This window comes from Phoxinus phoxinus (assembly GCF_949152265.1).
Source record: "Phoxinus phoxinus genome assembly, chromosome: 12".
Classification (NCBI taxonomy): domain Eukaryota; kingdom Metazoa; phylum Chordata; class Actinopteri; order Cypriniformes; family Leuciscidae; genus Phoxinus; species Phoxinus phoxinus.
The window spans coordinates 15,718,011-15,735,851 of record NC_136887.1 but is presented as its reverse complement, the minus strand read 5'-3'; the positions used below and the strand labels follow the sequence as shown (position 1 = coordinate 15,735,851).

General features: G+C 37.5%; 1 protein-coding gene across 1 annotated transcript; it reads left to right on the top strand.

Annotated features, from left to right (window-relative positions):
• Positions 1-2,481: 2,481 nt before the first annotated feature.
• Positions 2,482-12,793, top strand: sparc (secreted protein, acidic, cysteine-rich (osteonectin)). Its single transcript, XM_079630469.1, has 10 exons — positions 2,482-2,582; positions 7,436-7,505; positions 7,707-7,733; positions 8,178-8,265; positions 9,304-9,425; positions 9,652-9,772; positions 10,291-10,424; positions 11,616-11,764; positions 12,127-12,275; positions 12,358-12,793. Exons 2-10 carry the CDS (start codon positions 7,449-7,451, stop codon positions 12,384-12,386), a joined length of 876 nt encoding a protein of 291 aa, XP_079486595.1. The 5' UTR covers positions 2,482-2,582; positions 7,436-7,448; the 3' UTR covers positions 12,387-12,793.
• Positions 12,794-17,841: the final 5,048 nt, after the last annotated feature.

Sequence of the window (17,841 nt, the reverse complement as noted above, 5' to 3'; positions counted from 1 at the left end):
TGGTTCACTGTGAAAAGACACGTTCAATTTGTGTGGGCTCCTCTAAGTTGACGTAATGACAAGGAGACGTTTCTCTCGCCAGACACATTCTGTCGTTGTATTTCCCATCGCAACTTTTTGCAAAACTAATTGCTTTACTTACTGACATTATAAGTTACATAACATGTCGATCTCTAAATAGTGTTTCAGATTTATCAGCATAATGCCACCTGAACCTGCTCTATAAATCACATGATTTATTCACACATCCTGCATATGTACAGTAAACTAATGTGTGATGATATATTCCCGTCCAGTGTTGATATTATTCGCTGGTCCCGTTGGCCAGAGTTTACCTAAAGTCTAAACAGGAACTAGGATGAAAAGGGACCTTATTCCTTAAAGGATGGGAATCTTTGAAGAGCCTGTGGAACTTTATTGAGGAAATGGTGGTCGAAATCCCACCGTCTGGTGTGTAATTCAGAATCGAGCTATTTTCAGTCCGGCCCCAAGAGAGGTATTTCCCGTAAATGAACCAAAAGACGGGCTCTTTCAAAATAAATCAAGGGCCAGCATTTGTGATGCAACATTTTGACACATCTCAAAACACATATTATTGCTTGATAGTACATTATAATTGTATATATATATATATGTCTGTGTGTGTGAGTGGGTTTCATTTTTACTGACCCCCACCCTCTTTATACTAGAAATGTGACAGTTGCAGTTCTAGATTTCAGGGAGTCTGTGACCCTTTGCGATCTTAGATCATCTCACAGACAGCGCCACGTCTGCAGTGCAAAGAATAATTACACCTCCTCCGTGGCTTGCTTTCAGTGTCTGCAGAGGCCAGAACGGAAAATGCCACGTTGCAGAGAAACTATTTTTTTCCAGCGTTGTCTCATCCAGATGTTTCTCTCCTAACTGCTCTGTACACTCAAAAAGTACAGACATTAGCAATCTATAGCAGAGTGAACCTCTTAGACTGTGGATTGACGGCAGATGTCTGATGGGTAGAATGAAACGGTAGGCGTGATTAGTTTAGTCTGGTGGTCAGGACACACACAACTAAGAGACAGTACAGTGGGATGGGCCCCTGGAATTCAGACTGGATTTTTTTTTTTTTTTTTTTTTTTAGAAGATTCAACCATTTGACACTCTCTCTCAAAAAATTCTGTGCTGCCAATCTGAAATACATGCTACAGTCAACCACAAAAGATGAGCACCATTATCTGATCATAAATGCTTTTAGGATCATACATTAGTAGGATTGAATTACATAATGGCATGTGTATGTAAAAATCACTTCTGAGTTTCTAGACCAGGTCTTTCTGAGCGGATGAAGCATTTATACATAAGAATCTTACATCAAATATTGTGTCAAAGAATCAACAGATTTAAAAGAATATTAATTAATTGTATCTTTCCATTACATAAAACAAGTAAAATGTTACAGGGCTATGTACAGTGTACTGGGTCATTTCAAAGTATAGTTTAGTTTGTTGATAAAAAAATGATATTGGTCCTTTATATATAGGTACGTTATATGTTGTATGTATATGTATGTATGTAAAGTTGATCAAAAATACAGTATTGTAAAATATTATGACAATTTTAAATAACTTTTTTTCAATTTTAATATATTTTATATAGTAATTTATCCCTGTGATGCAAAGCTGAATTTCTAGCATCATTACTCCAGTCTTCAGTGTCACATGATCCTTCAGAAATCATTCTAATAATAGAATGGGGGATATCTTTTTAGTTTTAACAAAAGAATAAAAGGCACATCCAAGCAGACGATCCCAAAGAGTTTGTTATTCAGTGTCTGTTGCTCATTCTCTGCATGATCTGACATTAACGATTCTTAGCTGGAAGTGAGAATTTTTGTAGATCCGACACAAATTATGGCTTGTTATGTTGGTCTATGTTCCCTCAAACTGGCAGTTAAGTTTACAATTTTTTTTCTTAAAAACAAAAAACAAAACAAAGTTTGACTGTAAAAGTTTAGCCTAGTAAGTTTATTTAGATGGTCCACATTAGACACTCTACTAACTATAAGTAACTTTACAACTACATGTCAACTAACTCTCATTAAAGTATTAGTGGACTGTACTAGATTGTTAGGTTAGGAGTTCGGGTCAGAAGAGTTCGACGACATGTACTTGCAAAGTCACTTAGTAAAATGTCATAAAGTTGAACATCAAAATATAGTGTTAGCAGAAATTAAGCAGACAGTCTTCTAATACTCTAAAGACTGGTAGTTGACATGTAGTTGCAAAGTTAGTAGAATGTCTAAAGTGGACTATCAAAATAAAGTGTTAAGTCATATTTAACACTATGAAATGATAAAGTGAATGGTCACATACCTACAGTAAAGTTCAAACATGAACTAAGTTAAAAGTATACATTGAGTATAAGGGTCCACGTGAGTTGGATACAGAGAGTTAACTGTGGGACGTCCCACCCTAACTGAGTGAAAGGGGTTGACCGGACCTGCCCACAGCAAATGTCTTCTGTGTGAACTTGTATTGCTGTTAGATAGTTTCAGACCCTTCCAGCAGCTGACTTCTCCTCAGGCTTCTCTGTTAGACGGACAGAAGGTAAGAGCTTTCATTTGGGTCCTCTTCCATTCTTACGTCCTGCATAAAGAACAAATGCAGTCTATGGTCAAGTGTTTGATTTACTAATACTTTCTAAACCATTGCCAAAAAAACTCTTAATAATAGTAGCTTGGTTTTTGTGTTTGTCTTACTTGCATGCTAAAAAGATTGTGAGGGTTTTAAACATTACTTTCTCATGACTGAAAGCACAGATTTACTGACCTCTCTGTAAACCTTCCACTGGAAACAGGTGTCTGTTGTTTTATATAAACGTTGAGTTGCTTATTTATTAGTTATGAAATCTTTGTCAAATTAACATGAGCAGATTATTTACCAAGCTAATATTCCTACTGTGCTGTTTACTCCTAAAGCGTGCACTGTAGCGCTCAGAGCAGCACAATATTGAGGTATTGTGTGCCACATATGCAGCAGGAGGGGTGAAGACAGAGTCAGGGATGGAGGGGGAGGGGAGAGAGATTCGGCCCAATAGACCCCTCCCCTTACAATTACTCCCATCAAAAGGAATGCGTGTTTCCATGGTGATTTTTCACCAGCTGTTTGAGACCATGTCGAACGAGGCAGATGTCGCTGCTGTAGATAAACAAGAATCGTGTGAAGACAAACTGTCAGCCCACAGCTGCCGGAGGGGCCGAGTTTTCCTTAAAAAAGGTTGAAAACCGTTTTTTCAAGCATTATTATTTTTTTATTCATAAAAATGTGCAAACCAATTAATGATTGTTTTTTGCAGCGATGCCATTTATGGTTCCCCGAAGGACTTTTTGGTAAACAGTTCTTAAAAGAACCTTCTGTGCAATTAAACCATGGATGATAAAGGTTCTTCATGGAACCATGCCAATAAAGAACCTTTATTTTTAAGAGTGTATTTTGCAAGATTTCATGAAATGTGTGGTATGGCATGAATAATATTTCCCCCCTGGTGCAGCAAAAGATTTTCATGAGAGATTGGAAAAAAATATCATGTGCCTTTGGGTGAAACAGAAAAGATTAAATGTGGGTTTTTTCCCTATCAATTTTGCATGCAAGAAAACCTCTAGGCCTATCTTATGGCTTATATTTACAAATGCATATGGATTCACTGTAAAAAAGAAAAAGAAAAAAAAGCTGCCTTAAATGTTTAAGTGCAATCACCTTGGATGTTTATTTTTCAACTTAAATTACATTAAACTTAAATAAATTGAGTTGGATCTAGTATAACTTATTTAAAAAAAGCTGAAAATTGCTTAACTTATTTTGGATGAGCTAAAGCAATGTAATATGTTGTCATAACGTATTGATCATATCATTGTTTTACAATGTTGGTGAATCCCAAAAAAACGGAAGACTTCTACTTTCTAAAAAAAAAAAAAAAAAAAAATAAAGTTGTAGAAATTGAAAAGAGCAACAAATCAGGTTAAGAATTTGAATTAGCACAAATCAGGTTTTTACCCGATTTTTAACCCAATGGTTCGTGGCTTGCGGTCATCTTGAGGATCAGATAGGAATATAAATGAATTAGTCATATTTCACGGCCACAGATGAGGTCTTTTCAAGGTGATATGCTTTTATTTAGAGTGAAATTAATTTCCTTTCCCACAGACAGTTGCTCTGTTCTTTGCACTGGATAAAGGAGCCCGCTAGGCAGTAATAACAGTGCGGTTTAACTTACAAACAGCAGTGGGGGATGGGCGGATGACTTAAAAAGGTCAGGTGATTGTTAACTCAGGTTACACAGATCTTATTTGCTCAGTCACTCTCTTTTAACTGTCTTTTGTCTAACTCGGAGCTCCCTGTACTCCTTTTCAGCAGAGGATGAAATTTCCTCTTCCCCCACCTTGTTTTTCTGCACAAGCTTTAGCTTTGTAGGAGCAATTCGTCGGCACAGAAATCAAGATAAGGTTACAAAGAGATGAGTTTTCATTTCCTGAGGAACAAAACCCCAGGAGTAAAAACGAACGTGTTGATTTGGTGCTGTAGCACGTTTCAAAGTTAGCATGTCAACGCTGATTTGTCTGAAACCCCACTTTTTGTCACATTAAATCTTTTTTTTTTTAATGTGACTGGCAGGTTCACTGTTTGTTTCAAGGGAGCTTTCAGTAAGAAGGAGTCTGTTTTTCTGCTTAGCGCTAAACGTTGCACAGATGCAAGCAAGTAATTGTGCCGTAATGGACAGGTGGCTTGTGCAGAGGTTTACTGTTCATGCCAAGTGACTTCCTGCTCTATAAATCAAGCATGCCCACCATGCCAAACTCTATCCCAGTGCTGGGCATTGATGATGATATTTGTGTTTAATATACTAAAACCTTGGATGATATTAGTGTAAGCATAGCAAACATATTTTCTCAGATATTGTTTAGTACTTAAATTTGCCAGAGATGTGTTGGCAGCAAGTCAAATCTAGTGGATACAGTTTTGCAGCTCATTTGTTTATCTAGAGATTGAACCACCTGTTTTTACGCTTCGGAGAGGAAGAGAACTCCGTCTGCGGAGCTTCTGGAAAATGACTCTTTGGGGGAAAAAAACGCAGAGTACTGAGCCGCTGTTTTCCTCACGGTTTACACCCAACAACCTGCTGCTTACCTTACTAAACTCTAAATTAAATATTGGGTAAAAATGGCAGCATTTATACCGCTGACTTTCCCTCAGTTCAGGCATGTTTGATTTTCAATGCGACCTTCCAAACAAAATAAGTTGTTTTGCTCTAAAGTAACTCCACTACTGGACTTTTACTTCAGGCAAAAAAAAAAGGGAATTACATAAATGTGCCAAGTCGTCTCCTGAAAGGAACAGAGAGGACATCCAAATTAAATACGGGACATGATGTCGGGTCATTTCCTTCGTCCTATGACTCACACAACCTGTTAAAATAGGACGTTTTTGTTGACGGGAAGCGAAAAGATTCCTTGTCTGCCATGTTTCAAGACGTCAGTATTTCAGGAGGGTGACAGAGTCTCTGTAGTTTTCCATGTCTAAGTCTATTAGAGATGTGGGGTGTCTGACCTTGATTCAAGCAACCACGTTCTTTTCCTTTGCCAAAGAAAACAGGGCCGTTGAAAGGTTCGCAAAACTGCTTACACGGCTTTCATGTGCTGAAATCAAGAGATCATGCGTCATGCACTCGACTACAAGAGTTCTTGGGTGAACTGTCCAACAATATTACTCACAAATCCAATCTAATGGAGGATCCATGGATTTCCATGACATATCCGAAGGCTATTTGACATCTAACACCACATTTTTGTGAAATATTTGACAACACAACCAACTGGTCAATCGGGATCAGAATGAGAGTCCAAGGATTTAAAGTCGCATGAAACAGAAGTTGTGATAAGCCATATACGCCACAATATTGAAGAGAAGATTGTCAAACAAGAACATATAGGGTCTTCAATTTGCCAAAGCAAATTGATTGGATGTTTGAGGTTTGCTATAGCTGTGATCCCATGTGATTGACAAGTTGTCCCGTCCTCGCGCCGATAAACACATCACACAGAAGAGATGACTGCGAGACGAAGGGGAAGCTATTTTGTTTAAAAATTATGAAGGCACATGAATGACAAAAATAATAATGATATGCACAGATAAACAATTGTAATAAATATTGCAATATTCCATAAAAACAAGAATTTTCAATATTGATTTCATGGTGATTTTTAGTTGAAAGTACGCATATGACATTTTGATTAAAAACAAGAGCTCAAAAGTAAAAAAAAAAAGAAAAGAAACATGCACGTATGAATCTTTCACAATGAGATCAATAAGATGCAATTAGAAAATAAATAGGGTGAGTTTCAACTTCACGCCAATTTGAACTAACCTCATGCAGTTTTTCATGAATAAACTAGGAATTTTTCAACCTTGAGCAACAAGCCAAGGAGATTCTCAGCAGTTGCTGGGCAAATTATTCTCAGGTCAGTGGTTTCAAGAAGACTCCTTAATTCCCACAAGAATTTTATAACTCGGCCAATTACTGCACAGATTTTATGCGCTAATCCCACCCCTTATCCACTCATGCACAAACAGACCCACCACAGCTTGAGGGGTGAGAAATTAGCTTTTTGTAAGTCAAAAACCAAATATGTCGGGACACATTTTCATCATGCTTGTTACATGAACCTGGCTGATGGATGCTCCCTCAAAAACCAATAACTTTCATAATCAAACATAGTCAACGTTAGCACCAAGCCTTTCATGTTCAGAAATGGCAGGGTATCTTTTGTTTCGTAGCTTCATTACTGCGTCTGTGTTTCTATAGAAAAATAATAGTGTCTTTAATCTTTAGTGCATCAAAAACGCCGTTGATCTCCCAGTGATGGACTACCGATGGCTGCTTTGAACTTTCCAGCCATAAACAAAGTATATCTATATTGATTCAGAGAGACAAGGGGAAAGCAAGAGAGATCTTTGGTACAAAGAAAATGGACATGAGAGGGAGTGCTTTCAGACAAACAGCCCCTATCTTCCTGCAGGAAAGTGTCGTTTCTCAAGGAGAACATATCGCATCAGTCCGTCTTCCAGGGGCTCTTTGAGCGAGAGGAAAGCGGTCGAGCTAGCAGTACAAAGACACACAGAGCTCTTATCTCAATCAGCTTCTGTGTCTGGAGAGACTGACTTCTGTAGGCTACTTACCCGTCGTCGAGCATACAGAGCAGGTCTGGTGGCCCGAGCGCGTGTGGTTACGCATCTGAGGTGTATTGATCTCGCGTTACCGGTGGATTTATATTAAAGGGATATATAGGGCCAACTTGAATGTTTGTGTGTGATTTTGTTGTCTCATGCTCCTACAAAACATGCATAATACTAACATGATAATGTGATGCTCTGTAAATACTCAGGTTTTGGGTGTTTTTGCTTAGGCTGAAACTCAAGATGAGGGTTTGGATCTTCTTCCTGTTCTGCCTCGCTGGCAAGACTCTGGCTGCTCCAGTAAGTAAATCTGAAAGAGAAATATTAAATAAATCTATTATTTATATTGAGTATTATATTAAAGAAACTGGTTTTATAATAAGTAAATTAAATAATATAAAACGAGCTTTGTTTTAAAAACCAAAGAGCATTTTTGTATGTCAGTAGCTCCCTCAGTAATGTTGCTTTGTGACTAAACTTTGACTAAACTCTTTTTTACAGACCGAAGAGGAGCCAGTTGTTGAAGAGGTATGTTATATTTATTTAGACTGATATTTAAATATTTGAAAATAAAATTGTAATACGGCCAAACTGCATTTTTAAGAAGCCTTGTCAAGCCAGTCATTGGCCAAAAATAGACACCTCATCCCCATTATGGGACCAGATGTGTTTATATATGCGCATGTTCAACTTCCTGTTAAATTCCCCGGGGGGACTGAAATCCATAAAAGTTTGAAAATATATCTAAAAGGGACTAATTACAATTCATTGCTTCGCCACATGTGCACACAGATGCCAGTTGTGTTGGACACAAAAGCAAAACTCTTGTTGTGGCTGTGCAGTAATGTGGGTCATTCGCTCCCAGTGCAGTTTTAAATATTTTCCTCACATAAAAGAGGAAAGCTGTGTTTAAAACTGGGCTTGGTTCTACAGGCCATACCCATAATACTTGTTTTCTGTCTGATAATTCAGGAGCTGGAAGTGGGAGCTAACCCAGTCCAGGTGGAGACCGGAGAATTTGATGAGGCCATTGAAGTTGAGGAGGATGTTATTCCTGAGAGTGAGTTTGATGTCTTTTCCACACCACCACCAAAGTTTTGTACAGTAGAGATGTTTCTGCTGTTTGCATCTTGTCTTCTGTCCCTGTATATGAGTGAAGTTGTGATAACGTGTGTAGATGTACATGAGACCATGGGTAATAACAGGCTGCAGATAAGTCAAATGTAGACAGCTATAATTATGTTTTTCAGACAGACTAAGTTATACAGGACAAAGTTGATGCCAGTGCCAGTCATCTAGCCACATGATGTTTTTTGCCAACCACAAAATATTTAGAAAGGGGAAAGAAATGTAAATCCATTGGAGAAGATTTTTTTTGAATATATGCCCTTTAAAGGAATTAAAATTGTATATATATATAAAAAATTAGTTCATCAAGTTAATATTATATCATTAATTACTCACCCTCATGTTGTTCCAAACCCGTAAGACTTTCATTCATCTTCGGAACACAAATGAAGATCTTTTTAATGAAACCTGAGAGCTTTCTGTCCCTCCATTAACAGCCTACGCAACTACCACTTTCAAGCCCCAGAAAGGTAAAGACATCATTAAAGTAATCCATCCAACTCCAGTGCCTCAGTTTTCTGAAGCGACGCGAGTGCTTTGTTTGTGCAACATAATTGACCATTTTATAAAATATTAATCTCCAAAGCTCTACCTTCACGCGAGCACCACAACGCATGTGTTGTGACGTTTTTGCGTGAGCGCGCATTCAAAATTATCTTTTTTTTTTCACAAACAAAGCCCTCATGTCGCTTCATAAATTTGAGGTTAAACCACAGGAGACACATGGATTACTTTAATGATGTCTTTACTAACTTTCAGGGGCTTGAAAGTGGTAGTTGCGTAGGCTGTTAATGGAGGGACAGAAAGCTCTCAGATTTCTTCATTTGTGTTCCAAAGATAAATGAATGTCTTACAGGTTTGGAACGACATGACGGTGAGTAATTAATGACATAATTTTCATTTTTGGGTGAACTATTTCTTTAAATAAATATATATATATATATTTGTCATCAATGATTTTCCCTTACAGACCCCTGCCTAAACCATCACTGCAAGAAAGGCAAGGTGTGCGAGGTTGATGACAGCAACCAGCCCATGTGTGTGTGCCAGGACCCCTCGACCTGCCCCGCCCCAGTTGGAGATTTCGAGCATGTGCGTGTCTTTAGTCATTTCCTTCATTTCACATCTCTCTCAAGTCTCCACATGTGCAGTGACAGCAATGCCTAGAAACACATGCACACCATTTTAGCAGTTTGATTGAAATGCTAGTTTATGTGGGCAAGCAATGTCAGTAAACATTAGTAGGATACCTTGGGGAAATCCAAACCTGTCAAGTTGACAACCGTGGCATTTATGATTGCTCGTATTTCTGTCCCAGGTCTGTGGCACTGACAACAAGACCTACGAGTCCTCCTGCCACTTCTTTGCCACCAAATGCACCCTGGAGGGCACAAAGAAGGGCCACAAGCTGCACCTGGACTACATCGGACCCTGCAAATGTGAGTGCACGACTGTGAAGGAAAACAAGGCACAAACAGACTTTGAGAGTCAAATTTAGACCACTCACTAACTCAGCCATGAACGCAAGTGGAATTGAGTGCTTTGAAGTGATTGATGGCTTGTAGCTTTGAGGCGTCCCTGTTGCCCCCTCCAAACACTGAGCACAGGACGAGCCTGAGCTTGCTAGTGCTGCTCCACAAAGCAGGCCGAATCCCCCTAAATCTGCCTCATCCACTGTCGTTGTACGCCTGATGGGATGAGTCGGGACTGAAGGGCTCAGATGGAGCTCCCGCTGCGGCGTAGTCTCATTGCTAAGCAGGGTGTCTCAGTAAGAGACTTAGAAAATGTGTTTTTGGCATTAACGAATTAGATCCTAACATCTATAACATTAATATTAGCCAGAGGGCTGTAATTCGCCTCCTTTTAGACTATCACGCTACATTATGTGCTAAGAGGCATGTTAGCATGCTATTTGTGTTTATTAATTATTGTTTTTAATGTTTGGATTTCCCCTCAGTCATCGCCCCCTGCATGGACAACGAGCTGAATGAGTTTCCCCTGCGCATGAGGGACTGGCTGAAGAACGTGCTGGTGACCCTGTTCGAGCGCGATGAAGACAATAACCTGCTCACCGAGAAGCAGAAACTCAGAGTCAGTTCAGCTGTTTGCCTTTAAAATACTGTTTAACCAGCTCAGCTTTCCATTATCCTCTACATAGCAATGTACAAATTTTAACTAAAGTTTAGTTCAGTAATAGGGAAAGACAAAGAATAAGAAATAGTGCACAAACATTCCGAACAATATTTAGGCCATTTCATATCAAATTTGTAACACGATCTCATGAAAGTGCGTATCTATACCACGAATGTTATTTCTCGTACCATTTATACGCCAAAAATGTTTTTTTTGCGTGCATATGCTACGCACTGAAAACCCTTGGGTATAGGATTAAGGGGTGGGGAGTGCGTGCGTATTACACGCCATAAAGTACGTATCATATACACGCGAAAACTGCTTTTCATATGCACGCAAAAACTATTTTTGCCGTATAAATGGCGCGAGAAATAAGATTCGTCAAAGATACGCATTTTCATGAGATCGGGCTTCCCATCCATTTGAACATAAACTCATGTGATGCATGTTTTATCAGTCTTAGATCATTGATAAAAAAACAGGTAAGAATTCTGTAATACTAATAAATTAAATGTGTTTTAAATACGCAATAACCAGGTTTATATGTTTCTCATCAATAAATCCAATTATTTTTCAATCTCTTTAACCAACTTAATATTGCTTGTTCCACAGCTAGCCATATTTTAAACATGTTAATTTTAATTAAACAAATACAGTTAATTGAATAAACGATTTATGCTGATACTAAAAACATGAGGTCACACTTTAGTGTATAGGGTCCTTTTCTCTCTATTAAATAACTATTAACTACGACTTTTGCCTCAATAAACGTATTAATACCGGTAGTAAGGAGTTGTAAAGTTTAGGTATTGGATTAAGGGATGTAGAATATGGTCATGCAGAATAAGGCATTAATGTAAAATCAAATAGATGCAAATATATAAAAATAAACTATGCCAAGATTTTTGGAGTAAAGAAAACTAACCGGTTTCTACCCGTTTGATTTATGTGTGACTGCAAATATGCATCCCCTTAGGTTTATTAGTTTATGTTAAAACTGTATCATCAAAATGGATAGAAATTTTGTATGCAATTCAAATGCATGAATCTTAACTGTAAGCCTAAAGATTTTTTGAGTGCATAATTTAACAATAGTCAAAGCCAACTGGCGAAACTACTGAAATGCCAAACCTCACGCTGTGTTTTTAGGTGAAGAAGATTTATGAGAATGAGAAGAGGCTGCAGGCCGGTGAGCATTCTCTGGACCTTCTGGCCCTGGACTTTGAGAAGAACTACAACATGTACATCTTCCCCGTTCACTGGCAGTTTGGCCAGCTTGACCAGCACCCTATTGACGGGTATGTTTAACTCATTTTCACAGCCATTCCAGCTAGAGCCAAACCTAACATACTTCAGAGAAAATTATGCTAAAAAAATCTATATTTTATAATAACTATTACCTTGATGGTCCAGCTAAGTGTTTTGGTAGCAGAAGCTAACAGTAGCCTTTAGCTACACTGTAAAATATTGTAAGTTTAGTCAACTTGAAATGTGAAATTTGAAAAAGTGACAACTTGGATATTTGAGTTGACTAAACCGAATCCAGAACAAACACTTACTTATTTTAAGTTGAAACAACAATTGTTTTTTTTACTGTTTAATATATCAGTAAATGTTTTTATTAATCTAAAAGCACACGTGTTATTTTGTGTTGTATAAGGTTCCTGTCCCACACCGAGCTGTCCCCTTTGCGTGCTCCTCTCATCCCAATGGAGCACTGCACCACCAGCTTCTTTGAGCAGTGCGATGCTGACCAGGACAAGTACATCGCTCTCGAGGAGTGGGCCAACTGCTTTGGAATCAAAGAGCGTGAGTTTTTGACCGTGCAATTCATATTTCTTTAATGTTCAGTTCATTTTATTTGCTAACTGTGGCTGTTTTCTGCTTTCAGAGGACGTCGACACTGACCTTGTCATCTGAGCACGTCTACCATTGACGCTTCCTAGATACTATTGGGGCGAGGTGCTAACCCTTAAGTTAAAATTAAAGGTGCTAATTGCGATTTCTAACGACCTGCATATACCACTAAACATTCATAATGTTTAAAAGAAAGTGCACAATCCACATGGTCACTATCACAATAAGTGATTGAACACTGCCCATTTTTTTAAAGTTAGTTGAAGTTGGTAAAACAAACGTCGGACAGGCTGTATTAAAGAGAGAGTTAAATATGATGAACTATGTATGTTGCAAAAACACTTTTTTCACTTTGGAAATGGATCCACAAATGTTTGTTTTTTTAAACTCAGAATCAGAGCTTGAATTGTAAGTTCAGAGTTTGGATGGTGGAAATGTACAAATCAAAATAAAGTTTCCAAATAAATGTTCTTTCTGCTTGCTTTATAAACTTTTAGTTTATTTTGTTGCACTCTTTGCGGTGGTGGATTATTTGTTTTGATTTCTTTATTAAATCTGAAAAACGTCTTTTAATTTGAGCCCTGAATATCTACAGGCGGATGTTTTTATTTGCATATTGTTTCCTGTCAGACGTCAGGGCCAAATGTTGAGTGTTTTAAAAGTTGAATAATAAAAGGAAATATTATTTGAATTCAAGAGGACAGAATCTCGCAGGATGAGATTTATTTTTCTCTCCCTCTAGCATGTTCACACACATTTGCAGTATTTGCCACAATGTGAGCACCATGAATCTCTTTACAATAAATACAAAAAAATAAAAGCTACTGAAATTTTAAAACTCTTTGCATGCATTTATCCATTTGTCTTGTTCTGTTTCCCCCAGGTTCAAATCTGCATAACCCATTTATACTTTAATGTTTGCTATGGAAAGAATGAAAAACTTTGTCAAACATGATGTTTACAGATCATTTGTTTTATTCCGGCACCCACGGCCATTTTAGCGTAGAAGTAAATATGATTAAGACTATACACACTGTAAATGTGCAAAGAAAACAATGGTGCATGGTCAGCGGGATCTCTGTATGCTGCGGGGCTAAAAATCTGGAACACATATGTTAGTAGTTTCCTCGAGGGTGGAGTGGATGTTTACGTAATTTCCTTTATGCCTTTAAAATATATATTTTAGGAGCCTGTATTTACAGGATTATTTTTAAGCCTCTGAGGCGATGTGGCTACCTCAGTGTTTAACTGGTTGCACAGAACAGTTAAATGCTGAAAAACATCCACAAATCAAACTTAAACAGCCCTCTCAACAAGCACGTATTTATAGATTTGTTTTTATAATAATTGAGGCTAAGGACTCATAGGACTCATGAAGAGAAAATTTTCTTAAACATTTTGGATTATTCCAGAAGGCTAGTTTGTTTTTGCTTAAAGTCGTAATCTGTCGGTTTTCACACTATTTAATACGTTCATATTTCTAAACACCTAATAATTTAGGCTCTGTTATAGTTCAAACTCAAACAGAACCATGTTGCATGAAGCAGTGGGAAAAAGAGAGGATGGTCTCAGCGGGGATCAAGCAGAGCTAGAGAGAAAGAGCAGGATTTACCCAGTCACCAGGCTCACCCTTCCAGCCAGACACTCACGTCAGGAATCTCAAACAATGGCAGAGCTCCAGCCAGAACACTGTGCTCAGTCCAGCCCACTTCTGCGCCGGGGAGGGGTACGACACTCTTCTCCACTCCTTCTTAACCCTAAAAGCAGAAAAATGCTAAAAGCATTACTAACACAAGCCTCCCAACATGAATCACTAGACACAAATAGCCTAATATTCCTGCTGATTTTTGTTTTGTTTGGTTGTTAATCAAAATTATGACATAGCCTATACACTGCCTTTTAAAAGTTTTAGATCTGTATGATTTTTAAACGTTTTAGTAGTCTCTTCTCCTGCTATATTCAAGTGTATTCCAATAGAAAAAGTTATTTTAAATTGTAATAATATTTCACAACAGTGTACTGTTTTTGCTGTATTGTGGATCATATAAATGCAGCTTTGGTGAGCAGAAGAGACTTCTTTTAAAAACGTTTTAAAAATCGTACAGATCTAAAACTTTTAAACGGTAGTGTACAGTATCACTCTCTGGCAGTGTCAGAAATTAGAGTGATTTCTTTATGTTTTAGAGCTAATTGTATATATATATATATATATAAATATATATATATAAATATATAAAACAGACAGACAAACAAGCAAAAAACAAAACAAAAAAACACTTAGTATAGTAGCTACACTTTAAATAGCGGTAAATACAGATTTCTGACAGCTAATGCCAAAGACCAGGAATAAGGGATAATCCACGGCTAGCTGTGCATTAAATGAGCAATATAACACTTGTAGCCGTGGGTTATCACCCCACAAGATGAGGCATGTTACACCTGAACATTCTCTTGCCATTTACTGTCTCAGTCAGGAATTCTTTTTAGCGGAAGGATAGCATTTAATGAATTTACTTCAAAGTACCATATTAACATAGGCCTATACGTTTTTGATTTTGATATTGTATTGTGTGGTTACTGTTTTATAAAAGTAATAAACTCGGCGTGCTGTATTGTGAATATTCACAATACAACACGGCCTTTCACCCCTTATTACATTTCAGCATGGCTGTGATTCGGCCGTAGGCAAACACAGCCGTGCTGATATAGAGCCTTATCGCACGGTTACGAGTGTGATATTGCATTTATACAACAGATCGACGACACAAGTGTGTAAATAAACTACAACAACAGAGTGTCTTTTAAAACACTCATTTGAGCGGAACTAGCTTCCTTCTGCCACGGATTCAAATCTCAAGTTAACAGTAGAGCCAGCATCCTTTACTAATACTAAAACGTCACTTTAGAACTGGCAACGAAGGAACACTGAGTTGCTTCATTGAAGCTTATTGTACTATGAAGAGTAGAGAATCATGAGAGAGAGATCGACTAGTGCATTACCAGCAGCTGATATTCTTCAGGTCAATCTTATATTCATACTCACACAATAAGTTTGAAATGTCCACTGATATCTTTGTTTGTGTCTTTTTAACAGTTAATGGGTGCTATAGTTAATGCATTTATAAGTTGTGTCTTATAAGGTGTTGTTTAAAGTAAAAACAACGTCCTTGTTTACAACCTTGTTTTCCCTTTCAATAAAAAAAGTATTTGCTACTGACTCACCCATATAAAGACAGGCTTTGCTGCCACCTAATGGTGTAATGTAACTAAAGTCAAAATCACTCTTTCTACCAAATACGAAGTTATTTATATACAATTATTCATTAAAAAATATTTTAAAAAATAATATTAGCCATTATAAAACTTGTAAGAAGTTTGTACAATAGGATACAATAAAAAGCAAACAGTTCAGTCAAAAGTAGAGATTGCATAAAATATAATATGGCGCGTTTTTTTATTTTTATTGAGAGGCTTCGATGTTGTTATAACACCTTATACAGTGGCCTACCATGGTCTGTCTGAATTTAATGCACAGGTAGTTCCAGTCAGTTTATCACACACACACACACACACACACACACACACACACACACACACACACACACACACACACACACACACACACACACACACACACACACACACACACACACACACACACACAAACAATGGTGTAGCCTACTCCTTTGATCCTCATTTTCAATATCAGGGTTATCTGTCACTTTCTATGGTATTTTCGCCCTGCAGCCTGATGGTTCATTTTGGACCTGACGTACAAGGCCTATTAGGCCGGGAGCCAGGTCCACTCCTCAGGATGTTTTTTGCTACCTTTTTTTCACTATTATTTCCTATTATCTTATACCTTGGGCCATCACAAGTTGATAATGACCACCCCCAACTCGGCCCCGTTTGGTCTCAGGGGCCCAAAAACTCCCTTTTTGGGAAAAGCTTTTGACGGAATTATGTAATTGTGAATATTAAGGTACTGCAGCTACATAAATGGTCATATAACCCTCAAATTTTGCATTGGTGTATCCTGACACATAGGGGAAACTAGCAGAAAAAGATTCTGGGGATTTCTGCCTTTTTGCTGTCAAATATCACCATCAACATACCCCAAAAGACCAAAAAATCTCTGTCCGCCTGACAAATTGTCATCAAAAGTGATCATTTTCAAGCATTTTATTATACATATCACTGCCTCAAATGTACATGAAAAACTTCCCAAGTTTATAAGCTTCAATTTAAGACCAAGATGACCTTTCTGCCTAGGGGATTACAGCTGGTATAACCAAAGTTCTCCCCTGTACCCCAAATCGGAGGAACAGAACTTTCAAGCATTACCATTCCAGATATGGGATTAACCCCTTATATTGGCATCAGCCATTACATATTTAAAACAGTAATATTCTATACTAAACCTAAACTAATCTTGACAAACTATATATCATTTGAAAACTTACAATCTCTAGTTTACATATTTGGTGACTGATTTTCGAAATAAATTACAGTGGAGCCGTAATTTATCAATTTGCAACAATAATATTTTCATACTCCTAAGGCGTGTTCAGACCTTTATTTTGAAATAGTGATGAACATAAAAAATCATAAAAGAATGGTAGAAACCTCAGTTTGTTTTCATGCCAAGAGTTCAAAAGATAGCATCCAATTAATTATTTTAGAAAAAAAGGTCTGAAAATGTTTTAAATATAAAGAAAAAAAATAATAGATTCGCCATTTGTGATGTGGCAGCGAGCTATAATGCACATACGTGTTCTTTTTGTGTTTCTTAGAGGTTGAATTAATTTCAAAATCTGCCAAACTTCCAATACTACTTCTGAATGGAATGTCTACTTCATAAATTGTATGAAAATTGTAAAAATAATGGTTCAGATCACTCAAACAACAAATGGAAATAGAGGCGCCCTTATATGGGCAGTAATGTCAACTAGTGAAAAAGTTTGGTACTGCGCCCAAACAAAATCTCACTGAAAGCTTATTTTCAATCTAAAATTTTAAACACAACTTGTTCAGATTTTTGGCTTTGATTTTTTTTTAAATCCACCAGGTTTTGAAAATATATATTTCATATAAAATATGAATAATACATTTTTTAAAGCTGCAGTCCGTCGTTTTTCCTCTTTGTCGCCATCTCTGTTAGAAATCTGCAATTGCAGTTATTCGCGGAATTATTAACTGTGCGTGGGTAGTAAATCGGCATGAAACAGCGCGGATGAACACAATGTATTGAGGAGAACCTGTCGCGTCGCTGTGGATACTGTACTGTCATCAGCAATCTCAGAGTATACCTTTTGAAAGTGTCAACATTAGAATTTTCATCGGTAAATGTCATCTGAACAAGTAAGTAACATTCACTTTTGTTCTGACCAAATTCGGGGGGTGGGGGGAAGCATTGCAGTAGGCTATATCATGCTGATTAAATCTAACGATTGCTTAGGCTATATCACGTCAAAACGTGAAAAATATATTTTTTCTGTAGCCACTCTGAAGTCCGAAG